At 54.0% G+C, this 22,980-nt stretch overlaps 2 protein-coding genes across 8 annotated transcripts; both read left to right on the forward strand.

Moving 5' to 3' along the window:
• The first annotated feature begins 532 nt into the window (after positions 1 to 532).
• On the forward strand, positions 533 to 6,289 carry CD19 (CD19 molecule). Of its 7 annotated transcripts, none has more exons than XM_045992501.1 (15): positions 533 to 631; positions 876 to 1,130; positions 1,428 to 1,631; positions 1,739 to 2,053; positions 3,094 to 3,204; positions 3,438 to 3,486; positions 3,749 to 3,837; positions 4,272 to 4,385; positions 4,526 to 4,630; positions 4,719 to 4,787; positions 4,893 to 4,952; positions 5,030 to 5,086; positions 5,642 to 5,734; positions 5,836 to 5,943; positions 6,099 to 6,289. In XM_045992501.1, the coding sequence occupies exons 1-14, from the start codon at positions 544 to 546 to the stop codon at positions 5,931 to 5,933; spliced, it is 1,707 nt and encodes a 568-aa protein (XP_045848457.1). In that variant the 5' UTR covers positions 533 to 543; the 3' UTR covers positions 5,934 to 5,943; positions 6,099 to 6,289. The 7 variants fall into 7 exon arrangements, 6 of the variants coding, with proteins under 6 accessions (XP_045848457.1, XP_045848459.1, XP_045848458.1 ...); XM_045992503.1 differs by having other exon boundaries at positions 4,896 to 4,952; XM_045992502.1 differs by having other exon boundaries at positions 3,097 to 3,204.
• Positions 6,290 to 12,974: 6,685 nt separating this feature from the next.
• Positions 12,975 to 22,767, forward strand: LOC123934212 (nuclear factor of activated T cells 2 interacting protein). Its single transcript, XM_045994247.1, has 8 exons — positions 12,975 to 13,377; positions 14,009 to 14,081; positions 16,468 to 16,585; positions 17,265 to 17,345; positions 17,436 to 17,622; positions 18,717 to 18,861; positions 18,979 to 19,088; positions 21,109 to 22,767. The coding sequence occupies exons 1-8, from the start codon at positions 12,991 to 12,993 to the stop codon at positions 21,265 to 21,267; spliced, it is 1,260 nt and encodes a 419-aa protein (XP_045850203.1). The 5' UTR covers positions 12,975 to 12,990; the 3' UTR covers positions 21,268 to 22,767.
• Positions 22,768 to 22,980: the final 213 nt, after the last annotated feature.

The raw sequence follows: 22,980 nt of genomic DNA on the forward strand, positions 1-22,980 counted from the left end.
TGAAGCAGAGGCTTCCCGGAGAAGTGGGGGCATTAAAGGGCACTGATCATCTCAGGGCGGCTGAGCACGCAACCTGGCTTGTGCTCTCAGCCGCTGGCTGGGACCGTCTCCCATTAACTGAAGGCCTACTGTGTGCAGCCACTCAATTCAACAAATATTTATTGGGTGCCTGCGATGCCCCAAGAACTGTCCCAGAGCCATGATGTGTACAGCATTGAGCACGACCAAGGCTCTGCCCTGAAGGGCTTACATTCTAGTGGGAGGAACAGAAAGTGAACCAGCAGACACACAGCCAAGGCCATTTTCACACGGTAAGCGTCCGGATGAAAATAAAAGTGTGGCAGGGAGGAGACAAGTTTTGTGGGTCTGGAGGCGTGCGTGGAGAAGGGGACTGAAGGTGTGACCACCCCTTCCTCCCTCGGGGGACTGCCTGCCCGCCCGCCCGCCCCCACAGACACTCATGGTTCAGTGCCCCCCCAGGCCCCTGCCTGCCCCAGCATCCCCCGCGCGGCCAAGCTGGGCGCCCCGGGGAGTCTGGCCGCCATGCCACCTCCTCTCCTTCTCTTCTTCCTCCTCTTCCTTACCCCCGAGGGAGTCAGGCCCCAGAAAAAGGTGCTGGTGAAGGCTAAAGGTATGTCCAGAAGGTACAGATGGAAAAGATTTGGGGCTGGAAACTCGGGTCTGCCTGGGTGCCCTTGGCCAAGTCACTTACCCTCTCTGGGCCTTCATTTTGTTATTTGTAAAATTCAGGGAGGGGTTGGGAGGACTCTGAGAGCTCTTCCACTCCCAGCTGGTGGAGTCGTTGGGTAATAACCTGGTGTGAGGAAGCAAGAGGGTGAAGATTTCCTCTCTTCCCTCCCTCTCTCTCTCCTCAGAGGGAGGCAAAGCTGAGCTACCATGTCTCAACGGTCCCTCAGATGGTCCCCCTGAGCAGCAGGCCTGGTTTCAGGGGTTTCAGTCAGATCTGGGCCACGGGCCCCAGGACGTGGTCATCCAGAAGGGGTCCCTAGGCGTCCAGCTGCTTGTCTTCAACGTCTCTGACCAGATGGGGGGCTTCTACCTGTGCCAGCTGGGGCCCCCTTCCGAGCAGGCCTGGCAGTCTGGCTGGACAGTCAGCGTGGCAGGCAGTGGTGAGGTCTGGGCTGGGGCAGGGAGGGGTGGATGAGAAGAGGGAGGCCCACGGTAGATGGAGGCGGGCCGGCTAAAACGGATTTGTAGGGAGGGTGGGGAAGGGCCGAGGGACAGGCACGCAGTTGTTCTAGGTGGCTCCTCAGAGCTCCTGTGGCTTCATGACTTCAACACTGAGCTCCTCTGTGTTTCACTCTCGTCTCTCTCTGGGTCTTCGTCTCTGTTTCTGTTTTTCTGGGTCTCTGTATGTCTTTGCCTCTCCTGGATGTGTCCGTATCTGGTTCTGGGTCTTTTCCTAGGGGAGGTGTTCCGGTGGAATGCTTCGGCCCTAAATGACTCAGGCTGCGGCCTGGGGAACAGGTCCTCAGAGGGCCGCAAGCCCTCTTCTGGCTATCCCACAAGCTCCCAGCTGTACGTGTGGGCCCAAGACCACCCTGAGATCTGGGAGACCGACCCTGAATGTACCCTGCCCGGGGACAGTCTGAATCAGAGCCTCAAGCAAGGTAGGGTGCCGGAAGGATGCCAGGAAGTGGGGATTCCAGGGATGGGGACGGTGACTGGGAACTGGAGGGTTTGTGGGGAGGAGACCCCAAGGCTGACACTTTCCTAGCCTTGGCTCTCCCTGCCTCAGACCTCACCGTGGCCCCTGGCTCCACATTCTGGCTGCCCTGTGAGGTGCCCCCTGCCTCCGTGGCCAGAGGCCCCATCTCCTGGACCCACGTGCGCCCCAAGAAGCATAACATCTCCTTGCTGAGCTTAAACCTGAGGGAGGACGTCCCAGGCAGAGAGATGTGGGTCCTGGGCACCCTCAGGGGAGGGGCTGTTCTGTTGCTGCCCCAGGCCACTGTTCAAGATGCTGGCATCTATCGTTGTTACCACGGCAACATGACCATGGAGATGCAGCTGAAGGTCATTGCCCAGTCAGGTAGAGTTTCTCTCAATTGTGGGGCACCTGGGTGGGGGCTACTGGGAAGAACTGGGAGTTGGTGAACCTTGGCACCCCCAAGCTGAGAGCTAGTACCAGACCCACCCCGAATCCCGGCTTCGACACTGACCACTGACTCCACCTCTGTTCTCCCTTGTTTCCAAATCACTACTTTTCTGGGTCTTTTCCTACCACTGGTTGCTCCTTCCCATTCACTAGGGTCTTCCTCCCTCCCCCACTTTTCACTGTTGGAACTCTGAGGCCCTGTCTTATCCCATCATCACTTTCTCTTGTCTTTGTCTACACTCTCTTTCTGTCTGACCTCCTTGACTCCCGTGGCTCCTTAGGCCACCATGCCTTAGTGATTCGATTCCAGGCTCCATGCACCTACCGTCAGCCATTTCCTGTCATCTAATGACAGGAAATGTCCCCACTCAACATATACAAAACCAAAGACATCATCTTCCCCAAGCGTAGTCTTTTGGGTGTCTCTGGGTATATGAAAGCCATTACCACCTGCCCACAGGCCAAAGTCAGGAACCTGGGTATCCTTCCTTTTCCTCACCCATCCATCCATCAAACTGGTCACAGTGTGCTGCTCCTTCTGTCTCCCTTAACTCAATCCTCCCATGCTACCCTAACGACAGTTTTCAAACTCAACCTCGACTTTCACTCCGCACTTCCCTCCAGGACATTGCTGCTTCCCACCTTTAATCTTGTGAACTTGACTCTGACCTTCACTTTGCACACGACTGTCCTCAATTGCAGCAGGAAGCTTATCATCACGCTCCCCTGAATCCTAACATAGAGTCTGACTATATGGTCGTGGTTTGTTGCACAGATACTGCCCCAGGCCCCAGCTCAGGCTCTGGGGCACAGTCCCTGACCTCAGAGGGAGGGAGGCCATTCCCCCTAGTAGCTTGTCATTTTGAGGATCTGTGTCTTGTCCACGTCTCCCAGACTTCTGGCCCTTTGAGGTCTTGAGGCTGGGAACCAACACACTAGCCTGGGGTCCCCGTCTCATAGCTGCTTCTCCCCAGCAGTACGGTACTGGCTGCTGGAGACTGGTGGCTGGAAGGTCCCTGTTGTGCCATTACTTTACCTGATCTTCTGCCTGGGTTCCCTGGTGAGCTTTCTTCGACTTCGAAGAGGTCAGTCATGTCCCCCAGCCCCTCTGCCCAACTTACCCATCTTCCCCAGCACAGCTCATACCCGCTACTCCAGCAACCAACTTTCTCTCCTCCCATACCTCTAACCGCCCTCCAAACTTACCGGGCCCCTTGGACTTTGAAGTCCCTTCCCCTCCATTGACCCAAGGGACCTCCCCAGCGCCCCGCCAATCTTCACCCTGCCTCCTCTGATCACGCCCCTTAACTCTCACCAGCTCTAATACTCAGGAGGAAAAGAAAGCGAATGACCGATCCCACCAGAAGGTAATGACGCCAGCGACCCCGCAGTCTCCCATCCCTGCACTTCTGCTCAATGCTTTGCACTTACTGTTTATCCTTTCCTTTACCGTTGAAATACCGCCCAAGCTTCAAAGCCCAGCTCTAAAGCTACCTTCCCTTGTGAAGACCTTCTGGGAGTGATCCCAGACCCCTCTGCAGGCTGCGACAGAACAGAGGAGCTAAATACACATGACTATGTTCTAATCGAGGGCCAGGCCTCACAGTGCAACTCCCTTCTCTCCGCCAGGTTCTTCAAAGTGACGCCTCCCCCGGGAAGCGGGGCCCACAATCAGTACGGGAACGTGCTCTCGCTTCCCACGCCCACCTCTGGCACAGGTAGGAGGCACCGTGGGGGTCTCTCTCTGAGCTAGAGCCCCACCCCTTTTCTCGTCACTCCAATCCCGGGAGCGCTCGGCCTCCCCGAGCTCGGAGCTCCGCCTTCAGAAAAAAAGAGCCCGCCCCTGGGGCGCGGAGTCCCGCCCAGATTCGAGCCTCGCCCCTAGCATCTCAGCCCGGCGGCAGAGCTCAGTCCCCCGCCCCCAGGGCACGGGACCTGAAGTCAGGTTCCGAGGGCCGCACCTCCCAGCCCCGGGACTGAGGCCACGCCCCCAGGTGTAGATCCCGCCCTCTCCGCTCAGGGCGAGGGTCCGGGGCCCAGACTCGAAGGGCCTGTTGGAGCCGGTAGTTTCCCGTCCCCTGCCCAGCCTCGCAGGCCCTTAGTCGTGACCGCCCCCATCTCTTCTCTCCCGCTACAACGCTCCTCCCGCCAGGACGTGCCCTGAGGTGGGCTGCAGGCCTGGGAGCCGCCGTCCAGTCTTACGGAAGCCCGCGCAGCGACGTCCCGGAGGCTGGAGCCGCGGGGTCCCGGAGCCCACCCCCGGCAGGTGATTGATTGGGGGCTGTGGGGGGGGGGGGCGGCGTCCTCTCGTGAGGGATGTTGGAGCGGTCTGCGGCAGGAATGCTGGGCTGGGGCCTGAAGGAAGGGGGCGGTGACTCGGTTCCCACTCACATCCCGGAACCGCAGGCCCAGAAGAAGAGGAAGGGGAAGCCTACGAGGAGCCAGACAGTGAGGAGGGCTCCGAGTTCTACGAGAATGACTCCAACCGCGGGCAGGACCAACTCTCCCAGGGTAAGACTGCGTCTCCCCGCGGCTTCCCCACCTTCTCCCCAGTGGACTGTGGGCCCTCGCTGGACACCCCCCTCTCTTTCTCCATCAGATGGCAGCGGCTATGAGAATCCTGAGGAGGGAGCCTTGGGTCCTGAGGATGAAGACTCCTTCTCCAGCGGTAATTTAGGGTTCTTGGGGGGCCTCGGAGGCTTGGGAGGACCCAGACGGCTGTGGAGCCCCTAAGGCGCAAGAATGGTCCCCGGAGTTCCCTTTTTTCCTGCAGCAGCCGAGTCTTACGAGAATGAGGATGAAGAGCTGGCCCAGCCAGTCACCAGGACGGCAGGTATGTGTGAAGACACCCCAAGACAGTGTGTATTGTGGACCTGGAGACCTGGAGAATAACTTACCTCTCTTCTCTAGATTTCCTGAGCCCGCATGGGTCAGCCTGGGACCCCAGCAGGGAAGCAACCTCTCTTGGTGAGAAATGCTAGGAACCATCCTGTCTTGGCAGATTGGGTTGACCTGGCGCTCAGCTCCGCCTCCAGGTTCAACCTCAACCTCAACCTTGACCTTGACTCTGACTCTTGGTGTAATTCTGGCCTTGAATCGATTCCTAACACTAACCTCAACCCCAATCCTGATCCCAGTATTTACTCCACCCCTAACTATGAACATCAGCTCTGATCCCAACTTGAATTGGAATCTGCAATTCCAACTTGAATTTTGACCTCCACCTCACCCCAGCCCCACACAAACCACCTTGACCCCAGTGGTCTCTACAACCTCCTTACGACTCTGACTTTGACCTCTGCAGGTTTTCTTCTTGACTGTGATCATAATCTAACCCACAGCTTCCCAGACCCTTAACAAGGGTTCTGAATCTGATGCCGACCCTACTCTCTCCTTCCTAGTACGGCCTGAGTCAACCCCTCCGCCTTCCTCTGTCCCTCAGATTCCCTCTGTGTCTTAGGCTGCATCTCCCTTCTCCAAGCCCAGCATGGCTCTAGGCCTCCAACTCTCCTGCCCAAGCAGGCTCCCAGTCCTACGAGGATATGAGAGGAATCCTGTATGCAGCCCCCCAAGTCCGCTCCATTCGGGCCCAGCCTTGTCCCAATCATGAGGAAGGTGGGTGTTTCTGCTTCTGTCCCCTTTGTCCCCTGGGTCTCACCCCCCTCTCAGCCTCCTGCTGGCTCTAGCTGTATCTTACTGTTCCTGGTCCTAATCAGATGCAGACTCCTATGAGAACATGGACATAGATAATCCCAGTGAGCCAGAACCAGCCTGGAGAGGAGGAGGTCATATGGGTACTTGGAGCACTAGATGAGTCCCTCCAGGTGAGCTGGGAACTGCCCTTTAAGGAAAGGGGAGAAAGAGGGAGATGAATAGGGGTGGGATTGGTTCTTGGGCAGGGAGGGGGAAAGGGTTCCCAAGGCCTGGTGCTTAGGGTACAGGCTTCTGGAACGTCCCCATCACCATTTCTTCTCCATAGCCTGGGCCTCCTTAGGCCCTGGAGATCCATACCTGATTCTGAAATCTGGGACCCTGAGCAAGTCATCTGCTGGAGCAGCGATGCCTCAGATGTGTGTATCTGTGTGTGTGTGTGTGTGTGTGTGTGTGTGTGTACCAGTGAAACTTTGGCTCCCCTTGCACTCCCCCAATAAACTCAATGACTTCTTCGGATCCTTTGATGTAATGCCCTTGTATGGGAGTGGGAGGGAAGGGGGGATGCCTGTACTTGCTTCTGGAATCCAGCAGAGGAGGGAGAGCTGCATCATAGGTACTGGAGGGAGGCCTTCTCCCTCCAGTGGCTTGATCTGTGCCCGTTTCCCTCACTTGTATATTAACTTATTTTATCTTCATAAACAACCCTAGTTCAGAGCTGAGAGTCAGAGGCTGAGAAGCTATGGAACGTGCCCACGGCTTGCCTCACTGGGGTCCGCGCTCGAACTCTTGACAGTCTAATCCCAGAGCCTATACTCAGTCTTGACACCCTCCCTTGTTGCAGTTTTGTAGATGGGAAAATGAATGTCCGGCCGAGTGTCATGTCTGAGGCCACATGACTGGTGCTTCGCAGCTCTAGTTGTGAATCCAGAAATCTTGGCTGTATTTCTAGTCATCGTGCCTACTCTCAGATAAACTACTTTTTTAAAAAAAGATTTTATTTATTTAACAGACAGAAATCATAAGTAGGCAGAGAGGCAGGCATAGAGAGAGAGAGGGAAGCAGGCTCCCTACTGAGCAAAGAGCATTATGTGGGGCTCGATCCTATGACCTGAGATCATGACCTGAGCCAAAGGCAGAGGCTCAACCCACTGAGCCACCCAGGCGCCCCTCTTTTTTTTTTTTTTTTTAAGATTTTATTTATTTGAGGGGGAGAGAGAGCACGAGCAGGGGTGGAGATTTGGGGGCAAATGGACAGGCAGACTCCCCACGGAGCACAGAGTCTGATGTGGGGCTCAATCTCACGACCCTGAGAGCAGGACCTGAGCTGAAACCAGGAGTCGACACTTAGCCGACTTAGCCACCCAGGCGCCCCTCCAGAATTCCTTTTCTTAATGTACCAGTTCTTTCTTCATAATGTCCCATTTTTTTAAGAGCCGCTCTTCCTTCTTTATCTCTGAACCTTTAAAACCTAACTTTCTCTGTGTTAACACTATTATTACGTACCAGGCATTGTTCTAATAAGTGCTTTACAGGTCGTGTCTCATTTTATCTTTGCAACTCCTATGAGGGAGGGATGCTAAAATTATTCTCATTCTCCAGCTGAGAAGATGGAGTCACAGAGAAGTGAAACACTTCGATTGCTAACTGACCTTAGGCAACTTGCTTAACCCCCAGTTATAAAACAGCATGAGGGAGGGAGCATGGTGTGGTTACTATTATCTGTACAATGGGTTGGATTTTCCCCTGGTGAGTTTCATTTCACCACCAGAAGTTTTCTTGACCTCTTTGTATTTCTCCCGCCTCCAGGAGTCCCCTGACTCCCCTGGGCTCCTCTGCCATCCCTGGGGGCCAGCTTGCTTTGGTTTCTGCCATCATCTTACAGGCAACACCGGTTTCTGACCATTTTATTCACGAATCTCTCAGAGTAGGCGTTCATTCCAGAGGTTTGGTTGGAATCCAAGTCCATGCTTTGGTGAACCTCGGGGTTCTGATCTCCTGCCGTGGCTTTTCGCATCCGCTCCCTGTTGGGTGACTTGCTTCCGTACTGTATCCCAAGGTCTGTGGATGGATTTTTTTTTTTTTTCTTGTCTTCTGCGCCCAGGACAGACGGCCCATTCTCAGCTCCTAGCTTTGTGCGAGGCGTACAGTTTCCATTCTGTGCTGTTCCTGGGGCCTCCGCTTAATCTCTGTCCCCATGTGGGGCTTAACACCCCAATCCTGGGATGCCTGGGTGGCTCAGTTGTTTAAGCATCTGCCTTCAGCTCAGGTCATGATTCCGGGGTCCTGGTATCGAGTCCCACATCAGGCTCTGCACTGAGCTCCTTGCTTGGCAGGGAGCCTGCTTCTTCCTCTGCCTGCCCCTCCCCCTGCTTGTACTCTTGTGCTCTCTTGCTTTCTCTCTCTAGCAAATAAATAAAATCTTAAAAACAACAACAACACCCCAATCCTTGGGATCCCAGCATCCCTGATGGATTCTCGCCTTGAGCTTTCTTCTGCCTCTGCCTGCCACTCCCCCTGCTTGTACTCTGTCAAATAAATAAGATCTTTTTTTTTTTTTTTTTTTTAAGGGAGAAGCAGACTCCCTGCCAAGCAGAGAGCCCAATGCAGAGCTCGATGCAAACCTCGATCCCAGGACCCTGAGATCATGACCTGAGCTGAAGGCAGATGCTTTTTTTTTTAAAAGATTTTGTTTATTTTTAAAATTTTTTAAGGATTTTATTTATTTATTTGACAGACAGAGATCACAAGTAGGCAGAGAGGCAGGCAGGGGTGGGGGGGGAAGGAGGCTCCCCGCTGAGCAGAGAGCCTGATGCGGGGCTCCATCCCAGGACCCTGAGATCATGACCTGAGCTGAAGGCAGTGGCTTAGCCACTGAGCCACCCAGGTGCCCCTATTTTTTTTTAATTTTTAAAATAAGATTTTATTTATTTGACAGAGACACAGCAAGAGAGGGAACACAAGCAGGGGAAGCGGGAGAGGGAGAATCAGACTTCCCACAGAGCAGGGAGCTGGGGCTCCATCCCAGGATCCTGGGATCATGACCTGAGCCCAAGGCAGGTGCTTAAAGACAGAGCCACCCAGGCATCCCTAAGCTCTCCTTATTGCCACAGTCCCTGCCATTCCCTACTACCCTTCATCCACCTCCTTTTTTCCATTTAGCTTTCCTGCCTGGGCCTGAAGCATCTGAGCATGTGACTTGGGGTGAAAACATCCTGCCTTCTTGTAGGTGAATCCATGTCCAGGTCTTCTCTGTGCCCCTGGTACCCAGCCAGGGAGCTCCAGAAATGAGTGCGGAAGGAGGAGAGAGGGCCCTGCCTTGGAAAGCCCCTAGAGGATGGCGCCCCTCCTGGGCCACCCAGGGAGGTCTGGCGGAAGGGGATGGGGGCAGAGCTGAGCTTCAGAGGTATTCCAGCTCTAGTCCCGTCCTCTGGGATCAGACTATCTGGGTTCGAATCCCAGCTCAGCCCTCTCCAGCTGTGCCTCAAGTTCTCTGTGCTGCAGACAGATGTCTGTAAAATAGGGATAATAATTATACCTACCTTAATGAGTCTTAAGTGAGATGGAAAGCTCTTGACACTGCTGTAGTAAGCACTCAGCCAGTAGCCAGGATTATGATGTGCCAGGAACCAGAGGACACCAAGATCATTTGGACTGGGGCTCCTTCCAGGGCAGAGACTTGTCCAGGACGAAGTCACACTACAGAGCTTCTCCGTGTCCACATGACCTGCTTTTTGTCAGGGGCCTGACCACTTCTAGCTCTTGAACAAAGTTGGAGAAGGAGGCTTGAGGGTCATTCCAAGGTCCTTGGGGCCACCCCCCGCTGCCTTTATGGTTGACACTGGCCTTTGGGTGGGGCCCAAGGCTGGCAGAAGGGTTTTGGGTGCAATCTTTCTGTTCTCAGCCTGGCGACCAAGAGCGGCCGAAGGCTTGCTTCCTGGGACCGGGAGTTCCTTAGGGTCCCCTCTACCGGAGCCTGGGGGGCCTCTGTCCCCTGGTACACAGCGCCATCTGCTGGGGCTACACCCCTACAATAGGGCTGGGCCCGGTCTACACGGAGTGGGGCACCTGTGTTGGCGATGTTAGGTGATGGGGAAGAGGGAGGGACTGGGCTGTGCGTGGTGGCCAGGATGCTGCCCTGGATGGATGGACGGATGAAGTACAAGTGATGTGAACATCGTGTTGAGAGGCGCTGGTACTGGGCGTATGCCGTGTGCGTACAGTGTGCGAAGTGTGGGGCGAGGTGTCATCAGTTGGTCATCAGTTGGAGGTGATGTAGGAAGTGTGAAGCGTTGAAGGGGCATGTCTGTGCTATGAGCAGGAGTTGCAATAAAGCAGATGTGCGGAGGCTATGTAGCTTCTGAGACGCACGGTGTGGTTGGTGGGTGTGTTGGGAAATGGAAAGAAAAAACAAAATCTTCTTTCAACGTGGAAAACCTCCGCCAAGGTGGAGAGACACAGAAACAGGGTTTGTTTGTTTTTTTAATATTTTTAAAAATATTTTTTAAATTTTTTATTTATTTCTTATTTTTTTATAAACATATAATGTATTTTTATCCCCAGGGGTACAGGTCTGTGAATCGCCAGGTTTACACACTTCACAGCACTCTCCATAGCACATACCCTCCCCAATGTCCATAACCCCATCCACCTCTCCCAACCCCCCCTCCCCCCTGCAACCCTCAGTTTGTTTTGTGAGATTAAGAGTCACTTATGGTTTGTCTCCCTCCCAATCCCATCTTGTTTCATTTCTTCTCCTATCCCCCTAACCCCCCATGTTGCATCTCCTCGTCCTCATATCAGGGAGATCATATGATAGTTGTCTTTCTCCGATTGACTTATCAGAAACAGGTTTTTTAATAAAGATTTTCTTTATTTGCCAGAGAGAGAGCAGCAAACAGAGGGAGAAGCAGGCTTCCGGTTGAGCACGGAGCCTGATGCAGGGCTCGATCCCAGGACCCTGGGATCACGACCTGAGCCGAAGGCAGACGCTTAATCGACTGAGCCACCCAGGTGTCCCACAAAAGCAGTTTTTATTACTGAAAACATTAAATCAGAATGTGATGCACATTACAGGCATTCACCTGAAGAATAAAACTGTTGTGGGGTGCCTGGGTGGCTCAGTGGGTTCCGCACCCGATTCTTGATTACTCCTTGGGTGGTGATTTCGGGGTCCTGGGACTGAGCCCTCTGTGGGTTCCCAGTGGGGCTCTGTGCTCAGTGAGGAGGCAGCTTGAGATTCTCTCCCTCTTCCTCTGTACCCCCACTCCACGCGTTCTTCTTTCCTCTCTCTAAAATAACTAAATAAAATCTTTAAAAAAATAAATTTGAAGATGGCATTTATGATTTCATATTCCCTGTATGTCCCTTCTCCCTTGAGCACTAAGCATAAGCCACCAGCTTCCTACAGCAATAAGTGCTGCTCTTTCTGCCCACCGGTCTTGTCCCCAAGTTATAATAAAAATCACCTTTTTGCACTGAAAAAATCTTAATTCTTCCTTGACCACCCACTCGTGGCTCCACGTCAAGCTCTACTACCAATGCGGGGCTTGAACTCAGGACACTGAAATCAAGAGTCACATGCTCTACCCACTGGGCCACCCAGGTGTCCCCCAACTTCATTGTGAATACGACTTTTTTTCCTTTCCTTGGTTTCACACAAGGAATTCTACAGGTAGCCAAAGCAGGTACAACCCCTTAACCTGTTTTCAACATAAAATTTCAAAAACTCTATCTTCTTTCTAAGATAAACAATAACTAGGCCTCCAGTAAGGGGATTTGGCAACACACTTTGTCCCTGTCCGGTAGAGTTCACGCTAACTTTATCGTGGCCGGGGGCTTCTCTCCAGGGGAAAAACAAGCTTCTCATTTATTTATGACCAGAGGTAGTTCGGCATCTAGCAGCAAGACCCCCACCAAAGTTAGGCTGTTATTCTCCCCAGGATGGGGCGAGGGTGGGGGTGGCGGGGAGTGGAGGGCGGAGATCCGGAGCTACCTCTCTAGAGGTTTGCATTTCAAAAAGATGACTACCAGCTCCGGGAGTCCCTGAGTTATGAGAATTCCTAGAGGCTGACTTAACCCCGGTAGAGATTTACATACATTTGGAAAGGACCAAGAAAAATTCTGAAACAAAAGCAGGGAGAGGGGGGAAGTCACACCCCTTCTTTTCAACTGGGAGTACTAAGCCTCTTAGGTTTCTTCTGGATTTGCCCGTCCAGGTGTTGTTTGCGAGGCGTGTTGTGCTCCGGTGTCCGCGGTGGGCGGGTGTCGCGTGGGCGCGGGTTGTGTTGACAGTGCGCGTGAGGCTGATCAGTACGCGTTGGGGGCTAGGGAGGCTATGTGTGACGTGGAAGGCTTTTCAGAGTTGAGTGGGGTTGAAGTGCTGGGCCGGGGTGTGTTCCGTGTGGGATTCTGCACCTGCGGTTGGGGATGGCGATTAGTGGAATTAGCCCACAACCTAGGGGCGGCGAACAGTTCACGAGGATATACCAGAGGGCTAAAGCCTAATTCCACCGTGGGTTTTTCGTCTTTGTTTTGTTCGCTTGTTTGTTTTTTAGTAGCCTCCACTGTGGAGCCTACCGCCCCGGAACCCACCACCCCGAGATCAAGACCCCAAGATCAAGACCTGAGCTGAGGTCAAGAGTCAGAGGCTTAACGCACTGAGCCACCCAGGTGCTCCTATTGCCGGTTTCTAAAAGTATTTCAGTCTGTAGAGCCGGTTCTCAGACTCTTGTTCTCAGGGTTGTGGGTTTGAGCCCCAATTTGGGTGTAAAAATTACTTTTAAAAAAATGACAGAAGATAAATATATAAAAGAAAGGCAATTCGGGAGGCCGGTTTCCAACACCTTGTGTTCTGAGGGCCTAAGGACTACAATTCCCAGGATGCCCCGCTCCCCCACCAACCGGGTACCCAGATCTCTAATGGGACTGGAGTGGGCTGTTCAAGAGGGAGGCAGCCGGCCAATGGGTGAGCTGGAACGAATCGAAACCCAGGCTGATTGCGCCGAAGCTGGTTGGAATCTTTGGCGCCTTGGTTTTAGTGGTGGATACTTGATGGGCGGGAGCGACAACCAATGAAAAAGCGGGGAGGGGAAGCCAGGGGGTGTGGGCGGGGAGAGGCGTTGACTAGCAGACTGTTCACCCAATGACGGGCGGAAGTCGCTGGAGGGGGCCGGACGAGGTGTCTAGAGGCGAGGGACTGTTGTCGGCGGGTGTGTGCCATGGCGGAGCCGGTGAGGAAATGGGGCCGCCGGCCTCGGGGCGGCGGCGCCGGGCGAGGGGCTCGCGGGTCCCGGGGCGGTCGGGGTCGTCGTCCTCGCATCCCGCGACCTCCAGCCCAGCTCACCCTGGACTCGGAGTTTGTGAACTTAGTCAGCGACAGCGATGAGGATATCCTGGAGATCGCAACGGCGCGCGGCGCTGCGGACTCGGTCGAGGTCCCTCTCCCGGAGCCCTCAGGGCCGGCCGCCCCCCGGGACGACAGCGACAGCGACAGCGAAGGGGCGGACGCACCACCCGCCGGAGCCCCGCGGGCCCCGGTCAGGCGGCGGCGGCGGCTCCTGCTGGATCCGGGGGAGGCACCGGTTGTTCCGGTGTACTCCGGGAAGGTGCAGCCGGGACCCCGGGAGGGCTAGGGCGGAGGGCTCGGTTTGGGGACGGCTGAGGTTAGGCTTCTGGGGTTGGTCTTGGGGGACTAAATGGAAGCATGGGGTGGGGCAGAGAGATGCAGGGTTTGTGAAAAGGTTTGGAGTGTGTTGGGAATTTGGGATTCCGGGAGCTGGAGTGTTGGGAGAAGGGAGAAAGGCTTAGGGGCCGGGATCCCTGATGCTTCAGAGAGGGGCTGGCAGAACCTGGGACGGGGATTTGGGGCCTGTTGGGTTTTGAGGTTGGGGCCCATTGCTAAGGATCCGGGAAGCTGGGGTCATGGAAGTTCAGAGAAGGCTGGGGACTCCAGGTGGTAGGGTGAGCTAGGGATCTGGGATTTCCCAGGATTCCAAGATAGTGGGATGGCTAGCAACCTACTAAGAAAGTACAAGAAGAACTAAACTTGCATCCTCAGAATGTCTTGGGGAAAGGGGGTGTAGTCGTAAGGGTACTCAGTTTTGGATCTTGGGGAAGCTGAGCTCCTAACTCCCCCAGAGAGGACTTGGACTTGGGAGCTGGAAGAAGGAAAGAATCATCTTGCTTTCCCTTTCAGTGGAGGGAGGACTTGGGACTGATTCACTTTTGTCTTTACAGGTGAAAAGCAGCCTTCATCTCATCCCAGATCACCAGTCTCTTCTGAAACTCTGTCCCCCAGAGGCTGAGGAAGGTAGGGGCGGGCTTCCAGGGAGAGGAGCCTAGGGCTGGCTTCTCTGAGGAAGATTCCTGGAGTTTACAACCCTGTGGTCCATTTTCCCTTGAGGCTCAGAGGAAGGGGATGGGAGGGTTGACTCCTGCATCCTAGCCAGAAAAAAGCTCCAGTCCTGAGTTGAGATGGAGTGTTAACCAGGAGACATAGGAAACGCTGCCAAACCGCCCTAACCCTACCCGGTAGGCACAAGAGCGTGCTAATCTATAGATTTCTAAGCCATCTCCAAAGATTCTGATTCTGCAATCCTGGGGGCCAGGGAGGAGGAGCTATTGAGAATCTGTAACATCTTGGTACATCGGCAACAAGTTCCTTGGGAACGTTCTGGAGCCATCGTGGTGTTCTTTGAATCTTATCAGGGCTGCCAGCCTTGGGCCTCCCCCAGTGATGTGGCTTTTGCAAACCACCCAAAGGCAGTGACTAGGAATCAAGTTTGATAAGGAAGTGATCCAGTGGGCAAATGCAGACCTTGGACCAAGACTTCTACTCCATGAGCAAGAAGAGACATGGGATGATCAGGGGCTGATTTTGGGACCAGCTGGCCTGGGTTTGCATCTCAGCTCTACCCTCTGGTAGCTAGCTGTGTGACCTTGGGCAGGCTCCTCTCTCAGTGCTTCAGTTTTGTCATTGGGAAAATGGGGATAACAGTGGACCTGTGTCAAAGGATTTTGGTGAGAGTTAATTAAAGAGAATGCATAGAGAGCCCTCTCTTGGGCTACATTTATGCTTTAGGACAGTACCTGGAGTGTACAAGTCCAAGGGTCCCTCTGCCCTTGCTCCACACGTAGGCCTAGTAGTGCTGGCATCTCCCGGGAGCTTGTCAGAAAGGCGGAATCTCTGGTCTCTAGCAGCTGCCGCATTTATCGAGGACAGGGTGTCTCAGCCTCTTTTGGACGGAGTAGTTCTTTGTGTGGAGCTGTCCTGGGCACTGTGGGATGTTCGGCAGCATCCTGACCTTTACCCACCAGAGGCCGGTATCACACGCTCCAACCCCCTCTCCCCCTCACTGTGACAACAGAAATTGTCTTGAGACATTGCCACATGTCCCCTGGGAGGAGAAATTGCCTCTGGTCGAGAACCACTGATCTACGACTTATTATCATTGCTTTGTTTTTGCAGTATTTATATATATTTTTGTGGTTAATGATGATCCTTTGTGGGTGGCTAACAAAATGGGAAAGAGCCTCTATGTTCTAGAATAAATCTCTAGTTTCCTCTTATAAGAAATCCTAGTTACAGTGAGAGATTTAAAGAAAGGTCTTCAACATTACAGAGGTATGGATGGCATGATGTGATAGTGATGTCCACATGGAGGAAATTTGAGAAATACGGGCTCAGAGGACCTGTACTTACCTCTACTTCCTTCCCTCCCTGTGCCCCGCCACCTCCTACCCCATAGTCTTGCTCTGCCCATCCAATCGGGTACAAGAAGGACATAAGAGGAACTTTTGTTTGTTTGTTTTAAGATTTATTTATTTGAGAGAGAGGGCACACAGAGGGAGAGGGAGAAGCAGACTCCTTGCTGACCAGGGAGCCCAATGTGGAACTCAATCCCAGGACCCCTGGGATCATGACCTGAGCCGAAGGCAGACGCTTAACTAACTGAGCCACCCAGGTCCTCCAAGAGGACCATTTTTTTTTTTTTTTTTTTAAATGCCAGCATCTGGTTTGAAGTATGTTTTATCACATGCATAAAAAGTACATACACATGTAATAAGGAGTACATGTGTATTAGGTAAATACGTGTTTTCCTAGGTTGTGTTTATTTTGTATTTGTGGGGTGCAGCTGATCAAAAAAGTGAGAAGAGGGGCGCCTGCGTGGCTCAGTGGGTTAAGCCTCTGCCTTCGGCTTAGGTCATGATCTCAGGGTCCTGGGATCGAGCCCCACATCGGGCTCTCTGCTCAGCAGGAGCCTGCTTCCCCTTCTCTCTCTACTTGCCTGTCTATCTACTTGTGATCTCTCTATATATATCAAATAAATAAAAATATTTAAAAAAAAAAGTGAGAAGAGATTAAGAGAATCGTGGCTTAGCTGGAGCGGGTCACATTGTGACTTTCCACCCTCACCATGCGGGCTCATGCCTTAGCGCGAGACTCAGACACTCCCGCTCTGCCAGACTCCGGCTCATCCTTTTCTCTGCAGTAGGCATTTCCCTGTGACTCACGCCCCTCCAGCACTTCCTCAGCGTTACTGCATGGTTGTGTGTGTGTGTGTGAGTGTGTGCATATTGGGGTTCCTCGGTCTCCTCCTTTCCTGGGACCTCGTGAAGCCCCTGGCATGCCTCTGCTTGGCCTCGTGCTGCCCTCCCTTCAGTGACCTCGTCCGCTTTTCCTTCTCTGTCCCCAGAGACGGATATGGCGGATTCCAGCAGTCTCCATGCTGAGGATGCCCTATTTCCAGAGTCTCCCTGGAAGAAGAAGCTCAGGAGTAATGATGCAGAAGAGAAGACAAAGGAGGTGTTTCTGTGAGTGACACCGGGGCGCTGCCCCCGGCCCGAACAGAAAGGGGTGGCTCCTGAAAGGGTAAGGAGAAGGGATGGAGGGAGTGGAGGGAGCCTCCAGGCTCAGGTGAGGAACGAGGGTCTTGGGAGGAGCGCTGGGCCCTTCAGGACCACCCATGGGAGTGGAATGTTCCATCTTTGCTTTTGACAGGTGTGGCCGTGGAGATGGCCTTTGTGCTTCAAGCCGGCTACCTGTCTCTTTAACTAGCTCTGCGGTTCACTTCTCTTTTCTAGAAAAGGGGGATAATGATGGCATCTGTGTCAAAATTTTTGAGTAGATTAACACTTGGCATGTAGTAAGGACATCCAACTTGGTGCCCGTTGGTTGTTACCAGATACGCACCTGGGAAGTGACTTACCTTAAATGTTAGGCATTTAAAATACATAAATGAATGAACGAAGGAATGAATGAGTGTTAGGCATTTTCCATGCCAATATTTGGGTCATGTAAGTATAAAACCGAGGGCTCAGATTTTCCCTGACCTTACCTCCCGCTGTCCACAAGATGACGTCGCTAGAAGACGCTCCCTTCTGGTTCGAGCTCCCCCCATCTTGCTCCACAGTGGCCCATAGCTCATGAAGGGAGATAATGGGTTGGGGTCCTCTCCTCTTCCTCCAGCCCAGCTCTCTCTTCTCTTTGCAGGTTTCAAGACACCTCTCCTTTGCCTTCACCTCTGCCAAGGACCAAAAGCAGAAAGCATACGCGGGCACTCCAGAAGTTAAGGTGCCAAGGGCAGGGGACTCGCTGGGGTAGAGAAGGGCAGTTTGGCGGGTGCCGCCCCCTGCCTGACCCAGAGTCCTTTCTGCACCCCAGGGAGGTGAGCAAGCGCCTCCAAGATCTCCGTTCCTGCCTGAGTCCCAAGCAGCGCCAGGGCCAGGATCACCAGAACCAAGAGGACGAGGTGGTCCTGGTGGAGGGTCCCGCCCTTCCGGAGAGCCCCCGACTCTTCCCGCTGAAAATCCGGTGCCGGGCTGATGTGGTCAGACTGCCCGTCAGAATGGCAAGTGCCTGGAGGGCCTGTGGGAGAAGGTTCCCCTGAACCTTCTAGGTGGAGCGAGCGCAGTGGGTGGGCACAGGGGGATGGTGTCCCGCTTCGCCCATCCTACCAGTGCCCCTCCAGGCCCCTCTACCCCGTGTCTTAGGGTCGCTCTTCCCTTTATCCCGATGGTCTTTTCCTCACCCTCCCTTCTCCGGCAGACCACCCACCCACCCTTCAGTGCTCCACGTAAGCATCCCGAGAGGCTTGGCTTGGTAGCCCCCTCCCTCTTTCCTTCCCTCGGACCCTGTGCTTCCCACGAGCGCTTGCTTTGATGGCAGGCTTCCACGCACGGGTGTCACTCATTCATTTGGAGGCCCCCCCGCCCGCCCCGTGAAAGGACCATGTTTGTAGGGATGAGCCTGATGCCGGAACAAGAGCAGTAACAGAAGGGATCATTGGTTGAGCCGTAACCACGCTTTGGAAGCAGCTAAACCAGACTGTGCAAACACGCAGCCCATGGCTTTAGCAAGCACATCTTTGTTCGTCCGCCCTGCAGATGTAGAATGCCTTTATTTATTTGTTAAGAAAGATTTTATTTACTTGGGAGGGAGAGAGAGTGCGTGTGCTGCTATATGAGCCAGGGGAGGGGCAGGAGGAGAAGCAGATCCTCAGTGAGCAGGGAACCCAATCTCAGAACCCCGGGATCATGACCCGAGCTGAAGGCAGACCCCTTCACTGACGGAGCCACCCAGGCGCCCCTGTAGAATGCTTTCAAAACATAGGAGCTCATTGCCACCCTTGCACCATGAATGATTTCCTGGCTTCTCTTACCTAGGCAGACGTAGCTGCACCCGTCTTCAAGAGTTGGGGACCTGTTGAGAGTGGCCTGTCACAGGGGGTGCACCAGGTCCACTTTGCTGTGGTCCCCGCCATTGTCCTTTTTCCTTCCCCGACCCCATATGGACATGGCTTTATTCTGTACTTCTCCAGGGATATCTATGGAGCTCACAGCTGAGGAGCTCAGCCAGTAGCAAAGGCCAGCGACATGTTGGAGGTGGTGGGTGGGGCGGGGCACGTCAGGAGGTGGCTTCCTTTGCTTCTTGTCCCCTCCCCAGTCGGAGCCCCTACAACGTGTGGTGGACCACATGGCCACCCATCTTGGGGTGTCCCCAAGCAGGATCCTCTTGCTCTTTGGAGAGACAGAGCTGTCCCCTACTGCTACTCCCAGGACACTAAAGCTTGGAGTGGCTGACATCATCGGTGAGAGGAAGGCGGGGAGGTGGAGCCTGGAGGAGGCCTTCGCCGCAGGGAGGGGATGAAGTTGGCGGGGCTTCCAGGCCCCGCTCAGGCCTGGCTTCCTGATCTTCCTTCCCGCAGACTGCGTGGTGCTAGCAAGTTCGCCCGAGACCTCAGAGATGTCCCAACTGCTCCAGCTGCGGGTGCAGGGAAAGGAGAAACACCAGACGCTGGAAGTCTCACTGTCTCCGGTGAGTGGGAGGCATGGCCGTGCATGCCTGACCCCTGCCCTCTGTCCTCCTGTCCCTCCCACCAGTTAACCCAGGGGCTTCCCTCTGGTCCTGAGTGGTTCGGGTTCCCGCCCATCCTAGAGCCTGGCAAGAGCCCACTATTCAACTTCCCTCCCCCATTGTGCCAGGAACCTTTGCTCTGGTCTCCTGACTCCTGTGTAAAATGGAAAGACCCCTTGTGACCGTGAAACCCATCAGAGTAACTGCCAGCGTTCTAAGTGACAGTCCCCATGCTGGAGAGAATTCACAGTCAGGGGCTTGGTGAGTTTCACAGCCAAGTTAGATGGAAACTGCTGTTGTTACCCTCCTTTAACTAATAGGGACGCGTGTCTAGAGAAGGGGTGCAACTTGCAGTATTGGTTTCCTAGGCTTGCTGTCACAGAATGTCCCAGGCTAGGTGGCTTACACAAATGTATTCCCTCGAGGGCCTGGAGAGCTGGAGTCAGACACCGAGGTGTCGCAGGCCCACGCTCCCCCAGAGACCCCGGGCAGAATCCTTCCTGATTTCTGGGGGTGGCCTGCTGCTGAATCACCGTGGTCTCTGCCTCTGTGGTCACGTAGTGTGGTCCCTGTGTGTCTCTGCGCATGCGTCTTCTTGCAAGGACATCAGTCACTGGGGCCCGCCCTCACCGAGTGTGTGCCCTCCTCTTAACCCGATGACATTGGCAATGACCCTGTTTCCAAATAAGGTCCCACTCACCGGGGCTCGGGACCACAGAGGATCTATAACACTTGCCCAGGGTCAGGCATCAGTTGAGTGGGAGATCCTGGCCTCCAGCTCAGGTCATCCTCACTCTGCTTTGGGGTCTGGGCTGTCGCATCATGGTGACAGATGCCTGCACTGGGATGTGAGGAACTGGGGGCTTGCAGAACCTGCCTGACCCAGAGCCCACATCCTGAGCCTTGGGCTCCGTGGCCCAGTCCCCTAGAGAGGAGCCCAGCTGTGCTGGCTTCTTTGTCCAGTCACCTTCCCCTTGTGGTCTCCCTGTCCCGAGTCCTCTGTCCATCTCTCTAAGTTCTCAGCCCCTCTGTTCAAATTCTTTTTTTAACATAAGATTTTATTGCAGTTAAAAAAATTTTTTTTAAAGATTTCATTTATTTATTTTGACAGAGATCACAAGTAGGCAGAGAGGCAGGCAGAGGGGGGGAGGCAGGCTCCCCACCGAGCAGAGAGCCTGATGAAGGGCTCGATCCCAGACCCTGAGATCATGATCTGAGCCCAAGGCAGAGGCTCAACCCACTGAGCCACCTAGGTGCCCCTAAAAATTAAAAAAAAGATTTGTTTATCTGATGCAGAGAGGGGTGGGGTGGGGGTAGAGGGACAGGGACAAGCAGACTCCGCGTCAAGGGTGGAGCCTGATATGGGGCTCGATCCCATGACCTGAGCCGAAACCCAGGAGTCAGACACTTAACCCACTGACCCACCCAGGTGCCCCCTTAAGCTTTGTTTTGTTTTTTTTTTTTAAAGATTTTATTTATTTATTTGACAGAGATCACAAGTAGGCAGAGAGGCAGGCATAGAGAGAGGAGGAAGCAGGCTCCCTGCTGAGCAGAGCCCGATGTGGGGCTCAATCCCAGGACCCTGAGATCATGACCTGAGCCGAAGGCAGAGGCTTAACCCACCGAGCCACCCAGGCACCCCTTAAGCTTTGTTTTTAAGTAATCTCTACACCCAGTGTAGGGCTCAAACTCACGACCCCAAGATCAAGAGTCACATGCTCTCCCGACTGAGCCCGCCAGGTGCCACCCCCTCTTTTCAAATTCTTTCTTTTTTTTGGACAGAGAGAGATCACAAGTAGGCAGAGAGGCAGGCAGAGAAAGAGGGGGAAGCAGGCTCCCTGCTGAGCAGAGAGCCCGATGTGGGACTCAGTCCCAGGACCCTGAGATCATGACCTGGTCCGAAGGCAGCAGCTTAACCCACTGAGCCACCCAGGCGCCCGTTTCAAATTCTTAACCTTCATTTTTTTTCCTCTCTGTCCAGGACTCTCCTCTCAAGAACCTCATGTCCCAGTACGAGGAGGCCATGGGACTCTCAGGCCACAAGCTCTCCTTCTTTTTTGATGGGACAAAGCTTTCAGGCAAGGAGCTGCCTGCTGATCTGGGCATGGAATCCGGGGACCTCATCGAGGTCTGGGGCTAAAAACCCCCCTCCCTGTTTGGAGGCCCAGCCTGGACTTGGGGAGAACAGCTGCCCCTTTTTGCCCTATATGGGTTTATCCTTAAGCTGATGCAAAATTGAGCAGTGACCTTTGACACCCCCCTCCATTGACCCTGGTTTCAAGCCTGTAGTTTCCTGGTTAGCTGTGTGGTGGTTGTTGCCGCCCTGGGGGGACTGACTCCATCCGCGTGGTATGCTGCATTGGCAGCCCCCCCGGGACCCAGAGAATGTACTCCTCATCCCCAGCCTTTCCTTCCTCAAAATGTCTGTTGTATGAAACCGCTCACTTTAGAGCAAGTGGAAATACATGGCGCGGGGGGGCGGGGGGCAGGGGGTGCGGATTCCAGGCCTGGGATTTCTGCCCTTCCTGAGACCCGCAGCGGCCCTCAGCAGGTAGCGGATGAAGCTGGCTCGGGGCACACGTGTGCTCAGTTGGGGGACTAAGCCAGCTCACACACACACTCACGCAAGCAGGGCTGATGGCAGGTCCCCCTTCTCTAGGACAGAGTGGATTCTCAGCCTCGCATGTCTTCCTCACCCCAGCACTCTCAAGAGCCAGCCTTCCTGATGCACATACGTTGTTAAAGGCCTAATCGAGCACATCCGAGCTTTTCTGTTTGGCTCTCAGGGTAATCGTCCATGAAAGGCTTCTCTGGGCTTAGGGCTCTCTCTTCCCTGTTTTCTTCCTGTCATGTCGAGCACGAATGTGTCCTTGTCAGCTGTGCTGTCGTGTGGGGGGTATACTTCTGCGACATGTGGTCTTACTCTGCTGCAGACCTTGGGCTGTTTCTTCTCTCAGTCAACACATGTCGCTCCTTCTCCATGCGCTTCGGTGCCGGGACCGCTCCGCGGCGTCCCACACTTCTCCAAGGGGCAGACAGCTGGGTGCCTCCAGCTCCCGGGCTCGTAAACAAGGCCATGATGACCTCTTCTATGGGTCCCCTTCCACGCTTGCATGGAACGTTCTCCGGCATAGCCACGGGGATGGGAGGACAAGTCAGACTGGTTAATTTCTTATGGTTCTACCAAATTTTTCTTTCAATTGGTCATTGAGCCTCCCCCCGGGGGGGGTCCCATTTCTCCTTATCCTCACCAGCACTTGTTGCTGCCCTCTTTCTCATTTTTGCCAGTCTTTTTGGGTGGAAGGTAGTGGCATGTTTCAGTGTCCATTCATCTGATCTCCAGTTATTGGGGGGGATTTCTTCCCCTTTGGGGATCGCTTTCTGTGCACTGCCCTGTCGGGTGCAAACAGCTCTCAGGACGGCACTCGTGTCTGGTTATTTAGGGGGTGCCCTTCGCCAGACAGAAACACTCAATTTTAATGTAGGTGTGTGAACTGTTTTGTGCTCTCATTTGTTGCTTTTTGTTTTCTTATTTAAAAGTAGTTTAGATGGTTTATGTTTCCTGCCGATGGCTTGTCAGCTTGTCCTTTCACCTCTAGGCGGCGAGCTAGGGCTGAAGTCCAGCCAGTGCAGCCCATTGTGCACGAGACATTGGTTCTCCTTGGTTGATTCCGGGCTGCACTCGTTGCTGAATATTGAGTGGTACTTTTAAACCGTTCGGTTTCACCTTCACATGTGAGATCCAAGTTTCGTTTTCACCCCGAAACGAGCCAGTCTTCTCAAGTGCTGTCTACTAATAAAGCCATCAGTTGTCCACGGGTACGTGGTATAATTTTGGCAAAAGTATGTCACT

Source organism: Meles meles, chromosome 21, assembly GCF_922984935.1.
Source record: "Meles meles chromosome 21, mMelMel3.1 paternal haplotype, whole genome shotgun sequence".
Classification (NCBI taxonomy): Eukaryota; Metazoa; Chordata; class Mammalia; order Carnivora; family Mustelidae; genus Meles; species Meles meles.